The sequence below is a fragment of the Glandiceps talaboti genome, chromosome 1 (genome assembly GCF_964340395.1).
Source record: "Glandiceps talaboti chromosome 1, keGlaTala1.1, whole genome shotgun sequence".
Classification (NCBI taxonomy): domain Eukaryota; kingdom Metazoa; phylum Hemichordata; class Enteropneusta; family Spengelidae; genus Glandiceps; species Glandiceps talaboti.
In genome coordinates this window covers 6,717,709-6,742,615 of record NC_135549.1, presented here as the reverse complement: position 1 = coordinate 6,742,615, position 24,907 = coordinate 6,717,709, and the positions used below count along the sequence as shown (strand labels likewise).

The following is a 24,907-nucleotide window of genomic DNA, read 5'->3' as shown; positions in this document are numbered from 1 at the left end:
TTTCATACCAAAACTTCCCTTTTGTTTGTAAAATGCTATGTTATGGATTATTTGTTTCCATGGGTACTGATCAACTGGCAGTAATCAAAATATACATTAAATGTATGTAGTAGTGTCAATTTATCATAGAGGAAATCACTTTTTACTGCTAACAATTGATTACATGGAAATGTACATACAGTGAAAAAAACGAATAAGAAAAGTCAATTTGATTAGCATTCCCTCTAAGGCTTACACCAGCAAAGTCAGAAAGACATTTGGCATTTTGTGACATTACAAGACCAGAATGACAATCAACGATATGTTATTGTTGCAGAGGTCAAAGAACCAGGAAAAAAAGTTATGTTGGTGGAATGTTTCTGTTTAGAGGCACTATTGTATGTATGGACAATCCTCTATTGCTTTGAGCATACAGGCATAGTTTGTTTTAATAATTTCAACTTGACTATGTAGACTAAGTAAAAGACTTAGTGCTGTGTACACTCCTTTACTCTTTCAGTGTGTACTGAGTGATTAAAGGAGTGTACACAGCAATCATTAAGTCCTACTTGAATTAGTTGCCTGAGCCATATACCTACCACCCTTGGTGGAGGCTCTATGCTTGAACATGTAATTTTATGGTTAAAGACAATAAAGCTACTGTTGTACTGATTGTGAAATAAGAAGCCTTAGCAGGAACATTGCACTAATCACTGACAATACAGTAAGCCTTAGTGGGAACACTCACAGTACTAATCACTGACAAAATACCAAAATGTACCGATCTGGCTTGTGATATATTGATGTATTTAAATTAGCTTATTGTTCTGTGGTATGTTTTATCAGGTCTACATTCCACAAGCATGATGGCACCCATCATTTTTATGTACAAAGTAAATACCATTAAAGCTATATTTTATGGTTAGGTCAATGTTTAAACAGTGTCACAGTGTTTCCCCTAAATTGATATACCAATATTTCTTTATGATAAATACAAAGAGAAACCTATTACATGTATATATTTTGTGTTTCTACAATTCTTTCATCATGAATTCTTTTCATCATAAGTTGTCAAAATATAGCAGTAGTTTATTTTTTCACGAAGAAAAATATTAACAAATCTTGAATTTGTAAAATGTAGAGAAAATAAACAACTACCCCCCCCCCCCCCCAACAAATTTGTGTTTGTGTTTTCCTTATTGATTTATCACATTACATAAAATATCCTATTTAGATAGAAGAGGTAGGTACAGCTGGGATTATAGTTATACTTGGTGAACCTAAAGAATTGATGTAGTGCCCTTGTGTTGTTTGAAAGCAACAACAAACTGAGTTGTATATTTGAAATAAAAGTGAGTGTTTGTTTAGACAGGAGAAAAAAAGGTCAACTTACTGAAGAAAGGTTCACCAAATCTACCTCAACTTGTAAAAATAAAACCAACCATAAAATTGAGTTTTTAAAAAATATAAATGGAGAGGACTCTTACAATGCAATATCAGCAGTTTTCTGTACTCCATCCTGTTTAGCACTGACATTACTACTAACACTCCTCCTACTATCACTATCTCCACCACTATCAAGTCCAATATGTGCACTGTTAGTGCTCCGTCGACTTAAACTTCCACCATTACTGCTGTTGATACTGGTTGTGCTACGTCTACCAATGGAGCCAGCTGATCCGTTCTGTTTGCTGTGTCGACTGACATCGTCGCCTTGAGAGTCTCGGTTTTCACCGGCGGGGACTGGATACAAGTTGAAGGACTGTTTGGAGTTGTTAGAACGACCTGACAAAGAACCATGAGAGTCTTTTGTACCACTATGTGTTGAAAATGTACCTGGAGAGACAAAGGGATAGACACGTTAGTCCAATAACCATGCATTATCAAATCAAACATTAATCGGTAACTTATATAAATTTGGTCTTTAGAAAGGTGGTTACTGGTATTAGGAAAACAGGGCAGTTTATTTCTCAGGTTTGGGTTTAGATCTTCCAATTATAAATGATTATAATAATAATGCCCATTTCATGTCCGAGGAATTATTTAAAATTGAGCAAAATGTGTGTAGATTTCAGATAAGACTGTAAAATTTAGTTATAGTTGGTGCTCTGATAGTGTATTCTACTGTATGAAGCATACACCTGCAGAGCATCATCAATGGCGGTATTCTACAGTCTAGAAAAAACAAAGAACGTAAGGTGTAAAGAGATGTTTTGTAAATTATATGTGCAAAGTAATAACAGGTCTATTGTCAATAACTATTTCTCAATCTATCTCCAAAATGAATTATTTATGATTTTAGAATGTTTAAATATGACGATAGCAAAATTATAATTGTTTGCATTTTGCATACAATTACATATTTTAGATTTATGTGACATCAATAACCACATTTTGGACACTTTTACAATGATCTCTGACTTTTTTCTGTAAACATGTCAGTTGACATATGACAAAAGACAATAGGACAGAACATATGTTTGTGCATAAATAAATAAATGAAGTGATAGGATGTAAACTGGAAGTAAACGGATGTAAAAAATATGAAATTGTAAATTGAGTCCTCCCGGACATGAATCAAGGCATATTATTGTGTAGAAGTCCATAGCAAGTTGTAGTGTACATATTGGCAGAGTAGAGAATATCAGGAACAGAAAAATACTGAAGATATTTGACCAATACAGACTCTCAAACACATACTAGTTTGATTACAACTGTATGTGTTCAGGAGAAGGAAAATGCTGAAGAATTTGACCAATACAGACTCTTAAACACACACATGAACTTGTTTGATTAAAACTGTATGTGTTTATCGTAGGTATGATCAAACTCCTAGCATTCAATATAACAAGTAATACTAAGGGGTGCAGCAGGGTGAGAATAGTTGAGTTACCAGATAGAATTGTTGCACATTGTTGTTTGCATTCTGTTATTAGTTTGGTTCCTGGTACACGGTACCAAATGCTGTATGATAATTATAGCCACTATTGTACCCATTACTGTGGATTACAGTTTCATATCAAACATTCCTCTGATGTCTGTTTTTGAGTTGCATAAATGGCATTTTATGTAGCAAACAGGTCTCTCGGTACCTACACTGTGAGAAGATAGTAGTGTGTTCTCTCCAGATGGAAATTACAGCGTTCAACAGTTAGTTTGAAGAAAAGAACTGTATCATCACGTGAATTACATCACTTTGGCAAGACACTTCATTTCTAAAACTATTATGTATGAATATTCATGACATGAATGGCAAACTGTGCAACAATCCTTAATAGCCAATTCCGAAACAAAAATCCTGTAGCGATTACTTGCGTAGTAAGAAAAGCATGCTGAAAAGAAAATGTTAATAAAGGTAGCAGGGGTATATAGTTTGAGATCTGTGGGGAAACGCTATCACAGGAATACTACAAATGCAGGCACTTCAGTCTTCAAAGTTTCATTGAAAGACACATGCATATGATAAACAAGGAATAAAAAAATAACTCTAAAAATTCTACTGGTATGAGCTAGCTGTAGAATTTGTGGAGGCAGAGGCTAAACAAAAAATTCATATTAATCTGCAGAGACAGATCTTTATTTACCAATTACTGTTGAATGTGCTGAGTATTATGTATTTTGCCTGGAAGAAATTGAAAATCACATGTAAACTCAACAACCTGTAACCCCTTTCAACTTGCCAACTTCCTAGTTATAATCAAATGCTAAAGCTGACAATACACTTTCCTTTGAAAATACAAACAAACAAATCATATGAAGACATGAATAATAGACTACTTCCATCCTATATACATGTATATATACAGAACAAAAATATAGCTAAAGATGAAATTGATCAAACATTGTGTTATAAGGAGATAGGGGTAGTCACAAATGAAAACAAGTGTTAATATCAATATACCTGGAAATTAACAAAAGCCAGGAAATATGAATGAATATGAGAGTAAACTATTCAAGATGCCAGTTGAAAGTCTAGTAAGTACAATTAATACATGTGATAGCTTAGATGGACTGGAATATATAGAGGACAATTTACTGGTTTCCTGAGATTGACTTGACAATGACCTTTGATACACTATAGTACATTGTAGTCTATATTCCAGCTGTCGAGATTTCATGGTTGGGCTACTAAGAGTGCTGTTTGCAGGCTGTTTTTGAGCTGGAAGTGAGGGCCAAAATACATGTAGTTGAGTATTGTAGCATAAGAGCAATACACATGAAGTTACCAATCATTTTCCATGATGTTCTCAATGTACTTTTTTAATTTGCAACTACATTTTGTTTCAGTAATCAAAACTACTGTAACGCTCTTAGAAGGAAACACATTTTGATGATGGCTCTGAACACTGCCATGGCATATAATCAAATCTGGGGTGCCACTTGCAACTCTTACATGTACATGAGAAATGGCCGAAACTACGATAACCTGAATATGGCATATTACATGTTAACTACACCAATTTTCCAATGTATAATTAGATTTAACTGTACTGGATATACCGTACAATAGTGTGTGTGTGTGTGTTGTGTGTGTGCATATGTATATGTTATATGTATATGTGTGTGTGTGTGTGTGTGTGTGTGTGTGTGCATGTTACTAAGTATTAAATTGAATGTCTATATAGAATACAAACAATGTATTACAAACATTTGGTGCACATTCATTTACATAGATGCATACAACAATGAACATTTTACTTCATGTCAAAGGCAACATACTAGTAGGTTAGATCTCAAAGTTGTCAGTGTCAAGTAAAAGGAAACCAATAAATGGTCAATGACCATGTTCTTCCAATAAGTGGATGTCCTGTAGAAGACCCCAAGCAGTGGCATGAGATCAGTCTGTCCACTGAATAAAAGTTAGTTCAGCCTGGAGTTGATGACATTTTGCATGAATTTTAATACCATACACCAAATTGAATGTTAGTATTTGAGATGACTTTCATCAGTATTTCCTCTAAGATTACTTCAACTTCGAGGGAGTAAACAATCTGCACTGTCAATACGACACAGAATAATTTGTCCTGCTAGGTCCCCATTTACACTCTGGTGACTGGTGACTGGGATCCCGGGTGATTCAAATCTTGGCCCTAGAATTTTAGACAATTGCGACACATGACACCGAAGGTATCACACTAGCAATGTGCAGTGTATGAGCCAAGCACTTGAACCATTCAATTACTGTGACTCTATGTACTGACTGGTACATGTATACCTAACATGGTCAGTCAGCTGTCACTCAGCTGTGTAAGCTGCTTGTTTAGGACATCTTAGAGGAAATACTGAATCTGTGCATATTAATAGTGGTTAATATACATGATAATTAATATGTCTCTGGACTAAATAATGACACCACAGACACCAGTTAGTGAACATATGGAGGCAAGGAAAAATAGAAATGGTTAGAAGGGACAGTAATTACAAATAGTGTTAAACTTACGTTACATCTTACCAAATTTACAGAAGGAAAAGGGTTGAACTCACACAAACAGACATAAAATTGCAGGAAAAAAATAAAATAAAAAGAGTTTTCAACATAGCTGAACTTGTCAATTATTTAGATTTCGGTTTAATAGGGATAAGTTTTGGGTTGATGGTCTTACGATATTCAAAATGATTAAAAAAATCTTTTTAAAACTGACCAGCTTTTTGAAATGCTTGAATACAATACTATACATGTATATAGTGAGATTAAGATTAATAATGTATTACTTGTATGTCACTCTATTAATATTTAGTAAACGAACAGGTCATAGATCTTGAGCTAATAAATTAGTATGTAACATTTCAGATATCAAATTACGAGGCATTCTAATTCCATTAAAAGCTGACCAGTTTCTCTTTAAAGCAGATCAATAAAATCCTAATTAATCAATTAAACATGATAATAATTATGTAGCATGCCTTACTGGGATATTTAGGAGAGTACACTTTTAATAAAAGGAATTTAGCAAGGGATGCAGAGCGTATTTTAACATGCCAGACCTGGTTTATTTGGAGATGCAAGGGGGCTAGGGAAGCTTTAGGAAGTACCTGTTGACCCTCTTACCTGACAATGCATTAATGTTATCATTTGAACTATTATCATTTCTGGAATAGCCTACAATAAAGATAGGCAAGCAAAAGAACCAGTAGATGTGCATAGAAGGTTAGAATATTGATATGACAGGAAGAGTTCAAGTCATGTTTTAGTATTTACACCATGTACACTAGCTCTCAGCTAATTTATGTCATCAAAGCCAAGTCTTTGGTAGACATCAATTTTACATATATATGATTCTTTATGTTTGACACTTTGGAAAGTTCACTGCTTCATGGAATATCATTTCAGAGATATTATTTGTAATTACTGAATCTGTGCAATGAAATACTTTACATACTTCTGAACAAGTTTTCACATGAATGCACATGTTTGACCTGAACTCATGACATTTTTATATTGGCATGGCAACAATGCATTTCATGAGATAAGCATATACATGTTGTATGGAACAAAGAACAGAAGGTCACGTGCTGAGTAAAAATGAAAGTACACAATCAAACTATGAAATCACAAAAATAATGACCGTCACAAATATGAAATTACACTAACATTGAAAACATTTACAAATCTATATAATCACACTTACTGACATGCAAATAGTACACACAGATGCAAGTGCATGCACAGCACACACACACACACACACACACACACACATACATGCATGCATGAAAACATACATACCCACACACATATTACTGAAAGATAAAACAGATTTTAAAACCCCTTCCACGTAGAGCTGAACCAAGTTATGGGGAAGTTACATATGATGTTGATAAACCTAGGAATTACTGTAAATGAACAGTTTACAAGGCTGACTTTACAGTCCTCTATCTGTTTGACTTACCTTTGTGACCACTCATTTCTGGGTGATAAAGGTGTTCAGGGAGCAGCTTGTCTTGTCGACTAGCCAAGATAAATGCCAGGATTCCAAGAATAGCTGCATCAAAAACTCCAATGATTGCCAGAATATATGCCCAGCGAATTTCACAAGTACCAAGATCATACACACCACTGGTACACAGTGTTGCTACTTCACCGCTATCCCAACCAACGGGGTATAAAAGAATTGCTACCACCAAGGAAATTGCTGGGAAATATGAAAAATAAAAGATGGGCTAAGTAAGGTGTTACAGTATCTCAAGTACTGGTAGAAACCATACCTGCTCACAATTGAAACTGTCTCAGTTTCTTCAAATAATGGAATTTCAAGACAAAATTGCTACCATTTGGCAAAACAAACTGTTGTATCCAACATGTAGGAAATTGTGACATCTTGATCCATGATAGATACAAAATATAATAAATAGAGTAATTTTCACCCTTACAGTTAAAAGAAATGTAAGTTTGGTCACTTTGATGTTGGATGCGTTATCTCACCCCAGAGACGACTCAGTCAAATTCATCCAACAACAAAGTGACAAGACTAAAGAAGCGTCTGTCCCTGCGCAAAATGACTGTCCACATACAAACAGTCTGTTATGTATGACACAGTAGTATTTAAAGTTTGTAGGTCAACACTGGTAAGTATTCAGGTCAGAAAAATAACTGGGTACTAACTTATTTATGTACAATACACTGTGCCATCCATTGATGGTTTCCAATGAAAGATACATGTATTAAAATGTAATGATACGTGGACAGTGGGTCTTGCACAGAATTCCATTGTGTATCAGCAGATAAAAGATATGCATAGACACACAATGATGCTCCAGGAATTTGAGTTTAAAGTCAGTAGAGTTCTTCTATAACTTGTAATCACTGTCCTTCATAAACAAAATGTATGTGACATTCCTTTGTTTTATGGCTCTTTGAGTTTGACAAAAAAACACCATCAGATTTCAACCATTGATTTCAACATCATATAACAACTCATGGTGACATAAAGAGCTGCTAGCACTAGCATTAAAGTTTTTACATGTAATCACCTCCAGTATATTTTTGTATATTTTTTGTATTTTTCATTGTCTTTTTCTGTCTGGAGTTTCTGAACCAGCCGTTCCAGGTTGTGACGCAGACATTCAATGGTTGATAAGGAATTATGTGTCGTATTGGCATGTCGTGCACAGTACATGATGGAATGTCTGGTATAGAAGCATATTATGGAGGTCAGAAATCTATGCAAGGGGCTTATTGTTCATATGTATGCTTCTACCTGGATAGCAACCCTATCTTTCAGATCAAAAAAGCAAATAGTGAAATATAATGTTCTAACAAACCAGAACTTTTGGTCATATTTATTTGGGATTCTGTAGTAGGTATTAAGGAATTTGTTCACTAAATCACCTCTTGTTTATATTACAAGGATGAGGGGGAACGGGTCAGTCATGACAAAATATACCAAAACACATGTATGAAGTCATGACTTCATTTTCAATTCATTCCTACAATTCTTACAACCTGAAACAAGTGAGAGACACTCTCTCTGTTCGGACTTATTAACCACAAGACAATCGTATCATTTTACTCATGTATAGACATTCTATTTCACTGCACCTTGCAGATATTTGAAGATTTATTGAACACTATCACTATAGGTCATATAATTGGATACTTTTCTACACAAAATTGGCAATAATTGAGTGTTTTCTGTTTTCAGTAATTATAAATCAATACTAAAAGAGTATGCTAACACCAGGAAATGAGGGAACAGCTTAATGGATATTGATCCTATTACAAATATTCATGTACATGTGCATGTACAAAGTGAAACCTTGCTTATGTAATTATTTCAGTATATTCAGTCTGTTTTTGTGCCTTTTTTCGTTCCGATGTTTAACTAAAATGAAACTAATGCAGCTGCAAATAGACGGAACCGATTCAGATCTGAATTGCAAAGTTGGGCGGACTTTTCTGCTAAATTACGCCTTACCTGGCAAATATCGGACATTTTCTAATGCCAACATTAATTACAGAGCCTTCAAGACACAAGAGGTGTTCAAAGGTACCCCAATTCCGTCAAAATCGGCAAATGTAGCAAGTTGTGCAGCATTTTGAAACGGGCAGTATGCTGACACCTCGCTCACGTTTTCAACGTGGTATCGTCTATTTGCATTTTTGTTAGAGGAATTGTAGCGTTTGATTTGAATTATACATCAGAACGAAAAAAAAAGCACGAAAACAGAGGAAAAAGCCCTCAAAACCACATCAAACACTACAATTATTGCAGCTAGAGCCCACACTGTGTAAGTGATGTTTGTGTGTTATCTTTTAGTTGTCTATCTCAACATGAAATCTTGCAATCAGGTTCACTGATCTTGATGGTTCATTTAATAGCTTTGACTAGCTTCTGGGAAAAGAACTGTAACAGAGTGTCACATAAATTTGGTAAAGTTTGTTTACTTCCACTTGACAACGATTATGAATTTGGCACAGTTACTATACTTCCAGGTGGCAATATGCTAATGTATCTTATGGTTAAGAATTTGGAACTATGTTAGATGAGCAGCCACCCCAGGTTTATTTATCATATATCATATAACATACCTATTGTCATCATAGCTGACCATGACTGTGAAACAGAAAAACTTTGTTATTTACAAAAAGTGTGAATGGTAGACAAAAAAGTTGGTTGGATTACATTGTAAATGTCTCCCTAAAGATAAGAAATACCTTAAACATGTGCAGTCAAAATTACTGAATTCAGTAATGCTTCTAGCAATGAATTTTTTACACCAACTTTTTAAGGCACTGTAATCTTATTTTAATGGCAAAAATAATAAAATCTTTACCTGGTAAGGATTCTTGGGAATGAGTGTTTAAGTTGCCTAATGACCAAACTATTTCCTAAGCTATGCAAACAAAGGTCAATAAAAATCAAATGTGTTTGAAAGTGTGAAAACGTAGGTGTGAATTTTCTTTGTACATGTAAGTTGACTGTTTGACTTGCCTCTATAACAGTTATATTCCGTAATGCCTACGACAGTAAGTTTACATTGTTGTACCTGCATGATTAAACTAGTATGCAGTTGATGACAGACCCGTTTCTTTACACATGTTAGATAAATAAATAACGATATGTTCTTGTTAACTTTATAACTTACTTGAGTTTTACATTCGATACGAAATACATGTAATAGTACACGACACAACAGCAGATATATATTTTGTTTGGCGGTCAAGCAATGAAACACCTTTGTCAAAAGTGATCTAAAATATATCATGATCGTAAAAAGTAGCCACTCACCACCTATCACTTGTTGCCAGGCACATATTTTGTAAACTCTTGCGGTGTTCACAAAAAAGAACAGAAGCATACAGCAAATGGACGTCAGAACTAATAACGTTGATAGTCCGGCAAAAATTGTAGCCGTAATCCACCAATCGCTTCTACCGGTGAAAATAGGGTCTGATGAACAATCCACCTCACCAGATATTCCATAACCAACACAACTGCTATATAACCCAAAATGTCCAGCTGCTGGAGTACTGGTTGTGTCCCCAATCCAATATGGCTGAATGAGGACAACAACAGATATTATTGCGTAGCAAATTGTGAATATTCCCCACAAAACTCCAACGGCTCTACTATTTCGGATATAGTTAGTGTGGTAGATTAATGCTGCGTCGCTTGTTGTCATTTTGAGAGAGTTCTTTTTCGTAAATACACCTTACGAATCAAAAATCGTCGGTGAACAAAGTATCACCGGAGAGTCATCTTAGACACGATACGCAAAGGTTTGCTATGCTGGGTGGGGTTGGCACCTTTTCAAGTGAACAGGTGAGACAGGGGTACATCTATTTTTCAAGGTGTCAGAATTGTTTCAAAAAGATGTAAACTATATATAAAAATATATATAAATCGTTCTATTGAGATATTTGACTCTATTACAGAGTCGATATATGACTTAAATGTGCCGAAAGACTTGTTTATCGTCATTCTAACATTACGTTTTTAAAACTCTACACCCCTAAGAAAATGGTATATTCCAAAGAAAAACGCCCTCACTTATCATCATAGTGTAATAAATTATAAAATTATCTGTACATTCTATTGTGTAATCGTTTCTCTTTTATTTTAATGCTGGTTGTTGGGTAGGTTGAACACGAGGAGTCATTTTTGGTAAAATATGGGAACAAAATTTATGACTTGCTTGTTTCTCTTTGAGTTGTAGGCGCGCCCCCAACGTCATTGTAATGAAAGGGTGGTAATGGCTGACGTCCAAGTGTGAGAGGGAGTTTCGAAGTTTGGTTGTCGTTTGAAGGCAAAGCTAGCGTGACCATTTGTACATGTGGTGAGTTCAGTGTTTGTGATATCATAAGGTGGATGATTTAAAGATGTAACAACAAATGATAGGGAAAACGAGTCCAAAGGTTACGTTTCCAATATATGGCCAAAAGCAGAGAGGGGAGGGGGCACTTTGTTTTTGTAGTGACCATGGAGGTAGAACTTAGAAGGACGTCCATCTATGATTGATCTTTTACTTCCACATTCATGGATCCTGCAGTAAACTACAGGATAAATACAGGAAATATATCCTTGGCAGGGGTACCACTACTAGTTCCAGCAGTCATGGTCTGGATGCACTACATCAATGGTCAAACCTCAGCCCACTAAAAGAAGATAGTGGTCTGAGGTTAGCCCTGCTTACAGGCGGTGCACGAGTCTATATTGCTGACTTGACTCTAACGTAGGAGGGACAGTTGTCAGAATCGAGTCCCGGATTACTCCGTATGCAAGCAGGACTAGTCTAACGTCAAAGTTGAAACCCATAGATAGTTGTGGTCAAAGTAGTTTAGTTTAGTTTAGGTAAGTTAGGGATTGGATATCCATTGATGATAGTATCCCATCAGAGTATTGTGTGAAAGTGGTGATCAATGCCACAGTCCTGCTTGCAGACGGTGTAAGTTGGAACTTTATTCTGACTTGATTCAATGACAATGTCAGAATCGAGTCCTGAATTACAACATCTGCAAGCAGGACTGTGGTCAGACTGGCTGCAACAGTCAAAGAATGAGATGAAGATAAAAGTGATGTATTGCCAACACATTAGTCATGTATTATTAACTGCTGAAGCCAAGGTTTTTCATTTATTAAAATAAAAACATGAAACACAACCTACAAAATATCAAATTATGGTCTGATACACTGTATCTTTTCCCCTGAATGTCCTTTGTAATTAGGATGAAATATACAGAGAAATATAGACAACCATTCAGTTTACTGGAATCTTGGATTGAGTTTATTTTCTTTTGGCATCTTACATAATACAAGAAACACTGAGAGAGCAGTATAGGGGTATTTCCACAGCATTGAAGTACACCTAGTGTATTCTATTTCTCCCAGAAAACAGAAAGGAGAAATATACCAAACAATATATTTGTTATATTATATGTTCTAAACTTGACAACCTTTGCAGTGTTTAAAAAAATAAAAATTGTCGTATTTTTTTTCTTCAGAATTGATGTTATGCCGATATCAAAGAGTGTAGGCAGCTATAGCTGCAATGGCTATGATTCAGTGAAAGTCCATCAACTATATCAAATCTTACCATGTAGGCAATCTCAGCTCTCTACTCTTCTCACATTATTTGGTGAGGTGAGTCATATTTCCCAACAGTTTTATGTCTTTTAATTTGAAAACTTCAGAAATAATGATCACATTATATCATTAATGTCTCAGAACAAGACTCAGGTAAAAAAAATATTTGGTTAAAAAGAGTGTTTCCTGCCAGTTGACAACTTGGCAAAATAAGTACATAGATAATTTATTCATATCTATAAGTATGTACTTTGTCAGGAATAGTTTCAGTTCAGAATGATAAAGTTAATAATTACATAGAACTTATGGATATACTTTTGAAATATTTTGTTCAAAGATCAGATTGAAATTCATCATAGATCTATATCATAGTTGTCAGTGATAGAGATTTCAGATTGACATTCATCAAAAAAAAGATGAATTATTTTTATATAGGATTGGTTGTTTGTTAAAAAAAAATTGGTTTCAGTCTGTCACACTCTATTTACTGAAATGACACCAGTAAATTTACTCAATAATGCCTTTAGTTTCTCTCTATATAACCATTGTTGTTTTTAAAGTAGTTTAAAAGTTCACTGAATTTTCTTGACTCGTCTGTAAGTGGCTGCTTTACTGCACATTTGATGGGAAAATAAGTCAAAAAATAAGTAAATAAATAAAGATGTTGGTATTTGTACCCAATCACACCCTTGTCTTTGTTTCAATATATCCCAAATTCTCTTATTTCATTTGAAATATTCATGTTGACCTTTCAATGTTGTGTTCAAAAATACTTTAGCAATACTAGTAATCAATTTGTGCTCAGAAATTGCTCAGCTGCTGACAAACTGGCATTTAAACTAAAGTGTAGATATAATTTAGAGATTTACTTCACTTGTTAATATGAGCGATAAATAAGACATCAATAGCTAAGTGCTTGGAGTTTATACATTTTGATACACTTTCTGTAATAATGTGTGATTATTTTAACAGCCATCACATAATACCTGTCCCAGCATCTTTATCTATGGCCACACAGCAACAGGGAAGACAGCTGTTGTTAGTTCTATGGTGCAAGTTCTACAGGTAAGTGTTCACAATCAACAAAACATGCCAGCTCATGACTGACACTGTTGTATGCCCAACAAGGTATGAACAGTTAGATTGTACATGGTTTAAAACCCTAATCCTGCCATGGCCATTATCTTGTACATGAACTTGACCTCAATGTGAGATCTCAAGAAGGGAGTTTAGGTCCAGACAAAAATTTAGACAGATACCATGTTGTTATCAGTGAAACCCCATAATGCATTTGGGTCTAGCCAGCTGCCTGTTTACTGTGCTGTTGATACATCATTAGCTGGTCATACCTTGTGTTCTCTGAGAGCTAGGGGGTACAACCAGCTAATGATGTATCTCCACAGCACAGTAAACAGGCTAATTTGGGTCCAATCTTGTCCCAGTTGTCACCCCTCAATGATGACCTAGACATAACATTGTAGATACAGTAAGTCAGATATGAATGTAAACCAGTAATCAGCTTATCAATTTTAAGACCTAAATCATGACAATTGTCTACCCGGATCCTAGAGTAGTATCTTGCCATTACAACATGCAAACACTACAGATCAGTGTTGTAGAACTTCCATATCATTCACAATAACTGATTACTTCAAGTCACAGCTATTTGTACCATGTTTAATTTCATGTGTTCACATGTCTGTAGCATAAGTTCATATATGAATACTCACATTGCAACTTTCAAAAAGACTTGCTGCCTCTATTTAACAGTAGCGTGTTACCACCATACATTGTGGGGAAAATTCATGTTGTGCAATGGGATATATTGTATGTTTGAATATTGGGAAATAAATCATATTATTATTATTATTATTATATTCAAATAGAAAACAATGTGTACTGTAAGTTTTGGTGACTCACTCTGGGATCTCTCAAATTCAATATTTACTTTACTATCTTATATCCTTTCTGCACAGTAATCCAAACTTTGAGATTATGATAAAAATAAGCCACTGCTGAAAACAGATTTTCTGCATTCTTGAAACCAGAGCTGTTATTTCTTCTGCAACACTGTGAAATAACGGCGGCGCATTTTGGACGGTGTCGTAAAAGCGGCTGTGGTTTACGACAATGATTTTCTGTGGAAATCATTTGTTGTCTTGTACAAATACTTGATTCAAATGTCAATCAGAACTGTTTTATATACATGATATACTTATAGGATGTTTGATAATTTGCATACTCATTTGCATAAAGCTATTGCTGTGTCAATTTATCTGTATGTCTCAAAATGATGCAAACTATTTTCTAATGTGTCACCACAAAGTAAGAGATGGGGAACTCCAATATGGGTGGGTGATAAGAAATTGGTATGCGTGGCATGTAAAATTAGCACACTGTTTATGATACAAATAAATCTATCTGCATTCCTTGTTTATCTTGGCATGCAAATCTACTATTGTCTTTGTTGGTCGTTTTACATGACATTGTAGCATGTGTCAGCAACTGCATGTATCATTGTGTGATAATGATATTAATAAGTGGCACTGGTTATTTATTTCACTCATTACCATTCAAACTGTGGCTGCACCAAATGTTAATCTTTTAAAATCTATGTGTACACAAAACATGAACTCAAGAAGTGTCATGTCCACTGCTGTTTATACAGATGTTCAGTATCAGCTATGAAATCTCAGAGTTGATACACCATAGCCACAATCATGACATTTGCAGGAGTGCAAACAAGTGATTTCATATTTTTCATATAAACCATACCAACCAATATTGTAGCAGGAATGTCTCACTTCTACAGTTTCAAGATGTAAATATTGATGATATTATCTCATAATCTGTTTGTTTTTGTATAGCTTCCCCATGCTACAGTAAACTGTGTGGAGTGCTACACACAACGGTTGCTATATGAACAGATCCTGAATCAAGTTGCTAATGTTATACCAACACCTGACAACAATTACTCCTCCTATGCCAGATGTGACAACATGAATGACTTTGTTAGATTATTACAAAAAGTTATAGAGGAGAAACAGTTATCTAACCAAACAGTTTACATAGTAAGTGTCTCAGTAAATATACTTTTGGGATTTTCTTCCACTAGAAGGGTAGACAGTTGTGATCAAAATGAAGTGTAAATAAATGGTCTTGTAACCATGTTGGGTATACCAATGCATGAATATACCTCAGGGTTTGTTGTTCTGTAAATATGAAAACTTGAAAACCTCTTTTTGAAAGTTTTCCAATTCCAAGAAGGTGAATGAATTCAGATTATTCCAAAGGCACAGAGCACCCAATATTTTTCCTTTACAGTCTATACATAGATCAGTAGCTTGACTGAAAGATTCTCTAATTGGTTGTGTTCATGTTAACCATTGGTTAAACAGTGGCCATTTATAATATAATCACAATTTTCAACAACTTTTTTGACAATTCTGGTCACTATGGGGAAGTAACAGTTACACTGTAGATAATGTTGTTATTATTTTGTTATCACAATTTACACAAATACACCTTTCTATTAAAATAATACTTCACCTTTTCATAACATTGATAATTCTAGACTGTTGTGATTGACTATACTGTCAGTTTGCTTACATACTGTATCCACAAACCTGTAATTTTTATCTCTGTCAGGTTTTGGACAAAGCAGAAAGATTAAGAGATATGGAAGCTAATATTTTACCAGCCTTTGTAAGGTTACAAGAACTGTCTAAGTGTAATATATGCGTACTACTTGTCAGTGAGATTGTCTTGGAAAAGTACCGCACAGGGACTGGATTTGTAGAACCATTTGTCTTACACTTTCCAGATTACAGTAAAAGTAAGTTTGTGTACACACATCTTTCTATTAAAGTGGCCATATGGATGCGAATTTGGTATTTATTTTGGATTTTTATTTGATAAAACAGCTTCGCTATGTTTTTCTACTTGAAAAAATAATGTGAAATAACATACCAAGTCCATGTTCACATCTCACTAAACAGCAAAACACTAAACAATGTGTAAAATGTTTGTTATTGTACGTACATTAACAAACTTTTTACACTTTTTGTGTCTTTTTCCAATGTATTGAGTTATGAACATGGACTTGGTATATGTTCTTTCGCTTTATTTTTTCAAGTAGAAAAACATAGTGAAGCTGTTTTATCGAATAAAAATCCAAAATAAATACCAAATAAGCATCCATATGGCCACTTTAATTGTAAATCAAAGAGGCAAGATTTGAATGTTTTACTGTGTTCTTTTTGTTTCATATGCACAATTACTGATGTTATTCTACATAATGGAACACAATTAGCTATCAGCAGTTACTACTGGTAATTCTCTTGTATCACATAATGTTTAAGGCAAACTGTTTTTCCTTTATTACAGGTGAAATACTAGAAATAATAAGTCAAGACTGTCCAGCAGAGTATCCAGTATCATTTTATACATCATATGTAAATCTATTGATGAGTGTATTCTACATGGTATGCAGAGATCTCAGAGAAATTAGACATTTGGTCAGTACCTGGGCATTTGCCAATCTTCCATCAGATTTTAATATGAACTCATGAGGGCACTGTTGCTTGAAAATGAGCTTTAACTTACTGATAAGAGTCTACATAAGCTTGTAATGGGGAAGAGTACCTCTTCTTTTAGGCAATGATAGCTGGACCCTTTGCTTCCATTTGTTATTCCCATCTGTCCAAATATGTTTACTAATTAAAAAGGTTGAATGTCAGTGAGGAAGATGTATTTGATTAAAGACATTGATTTAAATGCCCATATGGATGACAAATGGATATTTATCTTGGATTAATTGTTACGACAACTCTACTGTGATTTCCTACTTGAAAAAACAATGTGAAACAGCATCAACCAAGTCCATGTTTGTAATGCAATAAATTACAAAAAGCTAAAACTTGTAAAAAAACCAACAAAAACAATTGTTATTGTACACACAAGAAATATTTTAAACATTTTTTTAATGTTTTGCAATTTATTGAGTTACAAACAAGGATCAAGTATACACTGTTTCACATTACTTTTTTAAGTATAACAACATAGTAGAGATGTTTTATGAATTAAAAATCAAAAATAAATATCCATTTGTCATCCATATGGCCACTATTGTGAACAAAGTCATGTATGTAGTGTAGGTATGGTTGTGAAGGATACATAAGTATGCGTAAATATTGTATTGAAGCCAACTACCTAACAATGTCATATATAGTGTAATGAAGAATATGACAGCATGGCATCCAGACAATAGGTGAAGGTGGACTAGATGTTAACAATGCATTGTCAATCTGCATCTGTTTATTTATTACACTGTTTGTTTATATTTTGACCATAATGTTAAACTTGCCCAAGAAAAAAAACACAGAAGACAGCACATGGTTTGTTTTCCTCAACCGACTGCTCAAAGTTTGTTTTCCTCAACTGACTGCACATACTCTTTTTCCTTAAGTGACCGTTAGTTTGATTTTCTCAGCTCACAGTTTGTTTTTCTCAACTGTCAATGCTGTACAAAACTGCATGTTCCCCATTGAAAGTGACTGTTGACTGAACCTATGATAACACTTCATTCTGGTCTACTCAATAGCTGCAATAATGAACCAGAAGAGTCTTTCAGACGTATTGTTGTACGTGATAGTACTTGGCCTTGACCAATACTAATCCACTTTTTGTTGAAGCCATAGGGAAAATACATGCGATTCTTATATCCTACTTGTACTAGGAATATTTTTAAGACTTTTAAAATTTCACAAAGTAAAGATGATGGATTTTGTAAGACTGTAGAAGAATAGTGTTACTATTAGTATAATGAGGTACATTTACCTTCAAAACAAAAATAACATGTCACTTGTAGGCTACAAACTTCAAGTAACTCATATACAGTCAAGAAAGTATAACTAAAAAGTAAGAGGAAAAGAAAATCACTCCATTCCTTAACATATTTTGAATCAGTCGTGTGAATTTTTTCTTGTCATTACACTTCTTATTTGTTTAACCAGAGGAGAAAGTGTGTGTGTGTGGGTGGGTGGGTGGGTGGGTGGGGAGGGTGGGGGGGAGGTGCTGACCATGGCCTTCTGGCTTAGAATTCAATCTTTTATCTGCCTGTCTAATGTGAGAAGAGAATAGATTGATTTTTGTTTGTATCAAAGATTTCATAGTAAGCAGAAAGGGAGATGAGATGGAGCAAGAATGATTGGTTTTTTCAACACCATGCATTTTGTGTATTATCTACCGTATGTATGTTATATGTAATTATATTCTGACTTGTTTGTGTACTACAGGCACAGTTGAATTTCCCAAAGTATATAGAGCCTATAGTGAAGGGTGAAGCTACACTAGAAAATGCACCCAAATTATGGCGAAATATTGAGCCACATTTGAAGAAAGCTTTGCAGACAGTCTATCTGAGAGAAGTTTCAAGGTAAACACAGTGTTAACTCATCTAACAATGAGAGAAGTTTCAAAGTATGGTGTTAGTTAGGGCCAACGTCAGTGGTTCAAAGTAGGATAAAGTCTTTTACTATTTTACTTTTAATGATCTGTTTTGTACACCTAAATACAAATATTTCTATAAAAAAAATGTCAAATTGAGAAATGGAAGAATTTTCACCATGCATGACACTAAAATAAGTAACATGTCAATAAAAGAGGTATTTTTTCCTCACTACATAATGGCTTTGTATTCATAGCACTACATACACAATACTCCTACACATATTTGAAATTTATTTTGAATTTTGGCCAATTTAGTTAAAAGGGGTGGGTGTCTGAGGCCTAATTATTAATTTTAGTTTTTATCCTACATTGAATAATTACCCCTGTATTTTATAGCAATACCTTTTGTGAACAAGTACACTAGCTTTGTATGACTTTTTGACTTAGATTTACATTATTTATCATAATACAGATTTGTTATTTTACTACTTGAGTGTTTACTGTCATAAATAATTGTGCATGATATGCAGAGGTATTCATAGAATTTGTAGTCATATTTTATGGACAAAAAATACTTTATTGCAGCCATACAGCCTATATTATGATTTTTAAAAGATAATGTTGGTGTGCTAATCTTTTTATATAAAGGAAAAAAGAATACTCAGTTTAGGTTAATATATACAGTGAATCAATGTAACAAAACTTTAACCTAAGAACATTCAAATATCCCATACTCAGGAGTTTTTGTGCAAGTTCATGTTATGTGAGTGTGTTGTGAAGGGTCTTGGAAGAATCAGTCAGAATTGAAATTACCAGTCATGCAAAAGGCTAAATTCCAACCACACAAACTTTCCCATAATAAAACTAAAGTAAATTTTTTGACATTTCTTAATGGAAAGCATTGTAAGTTTTGTTTAGTTTATTGTACTCTAGTAACAGTAATTCCTCTGGGGATTATTAGTACATTTGAAATAAATAATGAAAATTAGAGTGTGATAGGAATTGGTCAAGGGATGTGTCTAACAATGATGGTGTCATGATTCTAGATGAGATAGATGTCTGTCAATCAGTTCAGGGTTTGTAGATGATGTTTATACAAAATACCCATCTTTCTCAGCTATAACATAGGGTAAGGATTGCTGTATTCCGTCCCTCTCTTGTAGATCTCGGTATTCTTGTAAGTTGTAGTCTTCTCAGATGAACTGTTTACAGTCAGTCCCTCTCTATCTCAGGGACTGTGTTGTAATTGTGTGTAAGGAGAGGGTGGAATCAATGGCCCAGAACAAGAGAGAGACATATATAAACACCTATTCTTTAGTATGTAAGTTTTCTGTTGATGTTGCTGTCCTTACATGGTACAATACTTGTACACAAATCAGTAGCTTAATACTGTGTGCATATCTTGTATTACAGTGCTCAGTGGGAGAAGTTCCAGCAGGACACAGCTGAGGGTTTATCCAGTGGTAGTAGTACTATGCCTAACATGTTAACAGCCAGGATTAATGTAGAACTACCATACTATTCCAAGTATCTACTGATAGCAGCGTACTTAGCATCTTACAACCCTGCAAGAACTGATAGAAGATTCTTTTCAAAACACCACGGAAAGATTAATAAAAGTAGACTCAAGAAACCAGAAAAGGTAATTTGATAGTTTTCACTGCTGTAGCAGTTGTTGTCAGTGATTAATACCGGTACTCAAGATCGGGGATGTTTTTGTCAACTCATGGGAACCCTGGTAACAGAAAGTGAAAATTCTGGTAATACTGGCACAGTTTCCCAAACATTATATTAAATAATTTGATGAGGAAACCTAACTGGGGAACTCTGGTAGATTTTACCTACTTATCACCATTAACAAGACATCAGACTGTCTATATATATGCAACAATTTTCCAGAAGTAGATATCAGAATTGCCAGGAAGCTGATTTCCTGTCCAAATTTCTCAGAAAACCATCTAGGCATACAGTTGTGCAGCTGTTCAGTGCTTTGTAATTGTGCCAATGGGTTGTAACATTTGTGTGTGTGTTTGGCGTGATGGAGAGCAATTTGTCTCTATACTATATAAAACACATGATGTTATTTATTGTCCAGTCAACTATTGCCTACCACAATCAGAACTAAATACATGTCATACAATTTCATACAACTTCAGAATCTCAAACATTGAAAACTGAATGAAAAGGTTAGCTTTCTTTGACAGTTTAAGTGCTCCAAATGCTATATCTTTTATTGAAACTTTTATTTTCCAAGTTACTCTGTGAGAAATTATTGCAGCGTCAACACCAGGTGTATGACATCATGTTTTGTAATGTTTTCCTTTGACAGATAAGTTATCAGTTACTTGGTCCAAAACCGTTCCCGTTAGATAGAGTCATGGCAATATTTCATAGTATAGTTGATGCAAGAGTTGCTCCAACTGCCAATATATTCGCACAGGTAGGTACATTACTAAAGTGTTATTTGTTTACAAGAACTGTGTAAGCTTTAAATCATCAGATGTATAATGCTAATGGGCAGTTGTTAAAAAGCTGTACTTGTCCTAGTACCAAACCACCCATCTTGCCTGTTAAACATTGGTTTAAAAAGTTCATATGAAGTCAAGAACCCATATTATATAAAATTCAATGAATGTCTAATGCAAAGTGATGGTTTGAACGATTTCAGTCAAATTGATATTAAAAATTGTGTGTGATTGAAGTGATAAATATCCTTTTGATACAGTATAGCAAACAGTTCTGTTGATACAATGTAGCAAAGTGTTAATTGATAAGTTGGTAAAAAGTAGCAAATAGGCATAACTAAAGCCCTGTGCACACTAGAGCAATTAGCTGAGCAAAATTTCACTAGTGACAATTTGCTCAGGCCAATTCCTCATGTGTGCAGGCAAATTTTTCTGAGATTTTGGTCATATGTGGCCGTGAGCCAAATATCTAGCGTATATAATAATTTTGGCCATGAGTGACTTTTTGCTTGTGTGTGTGCCAAATATGAGCATTCTGCTCATGACTTTCTCTCAAGAAAGTATGTGTGGCGATGACGTGATTACAAAATGTTTGCCCCAGTCTATCTATACATTGTAGCAACAATGCCATTGATAAACTTGACTTTGTTAATCCTTGTTGTAGATTTCAAGTTTGGTAACCTTACACCTGCTATCACAGGTTGGTAGTGATGATCAGTTGGATGGTGCTAAATATAAGTGTACAGTCTCACTGGAATTCATACGGTCTATAGGAAGGTGAGTGTAGTGTGTGTAAAACAGCAGTTAGATGGTACTTCATCATAAACATAAATGTACAATATCGCTTGAATTCATACGGTCTATAGCAAGGTGAGTGCAGTGTGTGTAAAATGTCATTTGTATTATTATATAAAACCAATGTATGATATTAGGATTGTTCATCATTCTCACACTGTAGTATGCAGCTTGTGTAAACAAGGTACAAAGTTTGATAGCGTAATTGTAGAGGACAGCATACATGTACATTATGTCAAAATGGCAGGTACAAACTGTAGTTCTAAAGTGAAAAAATGACTGATTACATACAATTCTGAAATAAATAGACAGTATATGTCAAGACTTCCATCTCACTTACAGATATTTAAAAAGGCATATGATGAGGATTGGGTATTTATTTTGGATTTTTAATTTATAAAACAATTTTATCCTGGCTTCCTACTTGAAAAATCAATGTGAAACAACATATGCCAAGTCCTGATTTGTAACTCATAAAATTGCAAAAAATTACTAAATGTATAAAATGTTTGTTATTATATGTAAAATAAAAACAATTTTCACACATATTTTGCCATGTATTGGGTCACAAACACAGACTTGGTCAATGTTGTTTGACATTGATTTTTGAAGTAGGATGCCATGATAAAATTGTTTTGTAAATTAAAAATCCAAAATAAATAACCAATCCTCATCCATATGGCCACTATAAGTATCTAAATGTATTGAATCAACCATAAATTCACAATAAATAACCCCAGCTATAAGCTTCTTTTCTTGCAATAAAATCACAGAACATCTAAAACTTTGACAGGGCCATATCTAAAAAGATGAATTGAATTGTATTTCTTTGTATTTAAATGCCCAATTCATAATTGTAATGAATTTGACCAAAGCTTATAATTTCTTTTCTACCACCAGAACTGTAAATTTTGACGTGGTTCGTTACCTGTATGACTTTGCTTGAGTTCATAATGTGATGTCGTGATCACTACAGACTTTGATGACAACTTAGTTACGAAATGACATTCATGTGTACAGAGGATAGTAGCAATTTCAATATTATATATGGGTGTTTCTTGAAATGTATTTTTCAGGCCAATACAAGGAATAAAACTGCCATTGAATGATGTTGTTTATACTGGTGAAACTATTTGTACATTTTGCTCCTTTGTTGAAAGGTCAGTTTGAGTTGTGATAGTTGAACAGGTAGAATGATGGATGGCTCTTAATCTGTTTTTTGTTGGTTGGATCACCTACCATTGTAATATAACTCATAAAGTTTGTGTCTTGCTATATCCAGCCGTATAGCTGAAGTTACGGTAGTTGGAGCATAGACGTTGGAGAGAGATGTTTATGGTTGGATCAAGATTGTCATGTGATGGATTTAATCCTATGTGCATAGTAAACAAGTCATAGGATCAAGTGGTATATTCCTAAGGAAGTTGGACAGTGTATTATTGGGTTGTACCATTGGTCTGTGCCTGTCAAAATAATATCACAAATTTTAGCAGATTGTGGAAAAATTAAGATAAAATGTGCATTATTATGCAGTTTTGTCTTTCTATTCTAAGGACTACTGAAGAGTATTGAGTGTATATTTTCATCTAAGGTCTCGTAAACTACAGTCAAAGTTCCATCATAGCTATCTTGACTTTGTAATTGTTTAGAGCCCCAGCTGTCTTGTTGAAATGAGTACAAATTCCAGGCTACATCAACTTTCATGGTGTATGCTATTTGATACTTACAGTTACACATATTAAGATATGTGAAGATTGACAATTTGCTAATATACTGTCACCTGTTATCAGATTATTAGTCTGCCTGAAGAAGTGATCAGCATAGGATGTGAAACTGTTGCCACTTGAAAATATCAGCATGTCCAGTAGGATAGATTGTAACTATTCCATATTAGTATAAAAAAAGTGTTGTCTGGATACCAATGTAGTCTCTAACTAAACTGTGAGTGAAGGTGTAAATCGTAATGACACCATATAGGAACTAGACTATGTGTAAACACAGACAAGTAAGAAACAGATTAGCAACGGGTATTGTTCGGGGTGTTAATTTGGGGATTACCAGCTCGATCCTTACCTCGGGCACAGACAAGTAAGAAACTGTGCACATCATGTACACAAGTAGCTGCAGATACACACTATGTCCTTTGTCTATACATGTACTATGGTATGATATTTTGTATCACAATCTGATTAAAATCTGATGTGGTGAAAGTGGCTAGATGCCTGTATTTACCTTTATTTCCATTGTTTTATGTCGTTTGTTTTGTTCTGGGTGACCACGAGATTTTGTATTATACAGGGTCAGATGGGGGAAGGCAGCAATCACGTGAAACAAAACAGATGACACAAAACGATGGAAATAGAGGTAAATAAAGACATCTAGTAGTAGCTGCTTTCACCACATCAGATTTTAATCACATTGGGCCTGACACCATCTTTGTACATACAACTAGCTGCATGTCTTCATCATATTTTGTTTCAAAACCTGACACCGTCAATGCACACTCTGTACATAACTGGCTGCATATCTTCATCTGCCATAATGTACAATCGTATCATATTTTGTGTCAACGCCTGACACTTCTATGCACATCATGTACACAACTGGCTGCATACAAATTCTACATTACTTATCTATACACTTATAAGTTATAGTATCATATTTTGTGTCAAGACCTGGCAGTGTCCATGTGCA

General features: G+C 34.5%; 2 protein-coding genes across 3 annotated transcripts; one reads left to right on the top strand and one right to left on the bottom strand.

The window, feature by feature from the left end:
• Positions 1 to 1,167: 1,167 nt before the first annotated feature.
• On the bottom strand, positions 1,168 to 10,683 carry LOC144432721 (LHFPL tetraspan subfamily member 5 protein-like). 2 transcript variants are annotated; one of them, XM_078120990.1, is made up of 3 exons: positions 10,209 to 10,683; positions 6,870 to 7,112; positions 1,168 to 1,815 (listed from the first exon to the last, which is right to left on the bottom strand). In XM_078120990.1, exons 1-3 carry the CDS (start codon positions 10,600 to 10,602, stop codon positions 1,463 to 1,465), a joined length of 990 nt encoding a protein of 329 aa, XP_077977116.1. In that variant the 5' UTR covers positions 10,603 to 10,683; the 3' UTR covers positions 1,168 to 1,462. The 2 variants fall into 2 exon arrangements, with proteins under 2 accessions (XP_077977116.1, XP_077977124.1); XM_078120998.1 differs by having other exon boundaries at positions 1,168 to 1,764.
• Positions 10,684 to 11,135: 452 nt separating this feature from the next.
• Positions 11,136 to 23,294, top strand: LOC144432711 (origin recognition complex subunit 5-like). Its single transcript, XM_078120980.1, has 11 exons — positions 11,136 to 11,256; positions 12,422 to 12,560; positions 13,476 to 13,568; positions 15,371 to 15,574; positions 16,152 to 16,338; positions 16,890 to 17,020; positions 18,800 to 18,939; positions 20,367 to 20,595; positions 21,283 to 21,393; positions 22,083 to 22,195; positions 23,114 to 23,294. The coding sequence occupies exons 2-11, from the start codon at positions 12,432 to 12,434 to the stop codon at positions 23,157 to 23,159; spliced, it is 1,383 nt and encodes a 460-aa protein (XP_077977106.1). The 5' UTR covers positions 11,136 to 11,256; positions 12,422 to 12,431; the 3' UTR covers positions 23,160 to 23,294.
• The last annotated feature ends 1,613 nt before the right edge of the window (positions 23,295 to 24,907 follow it).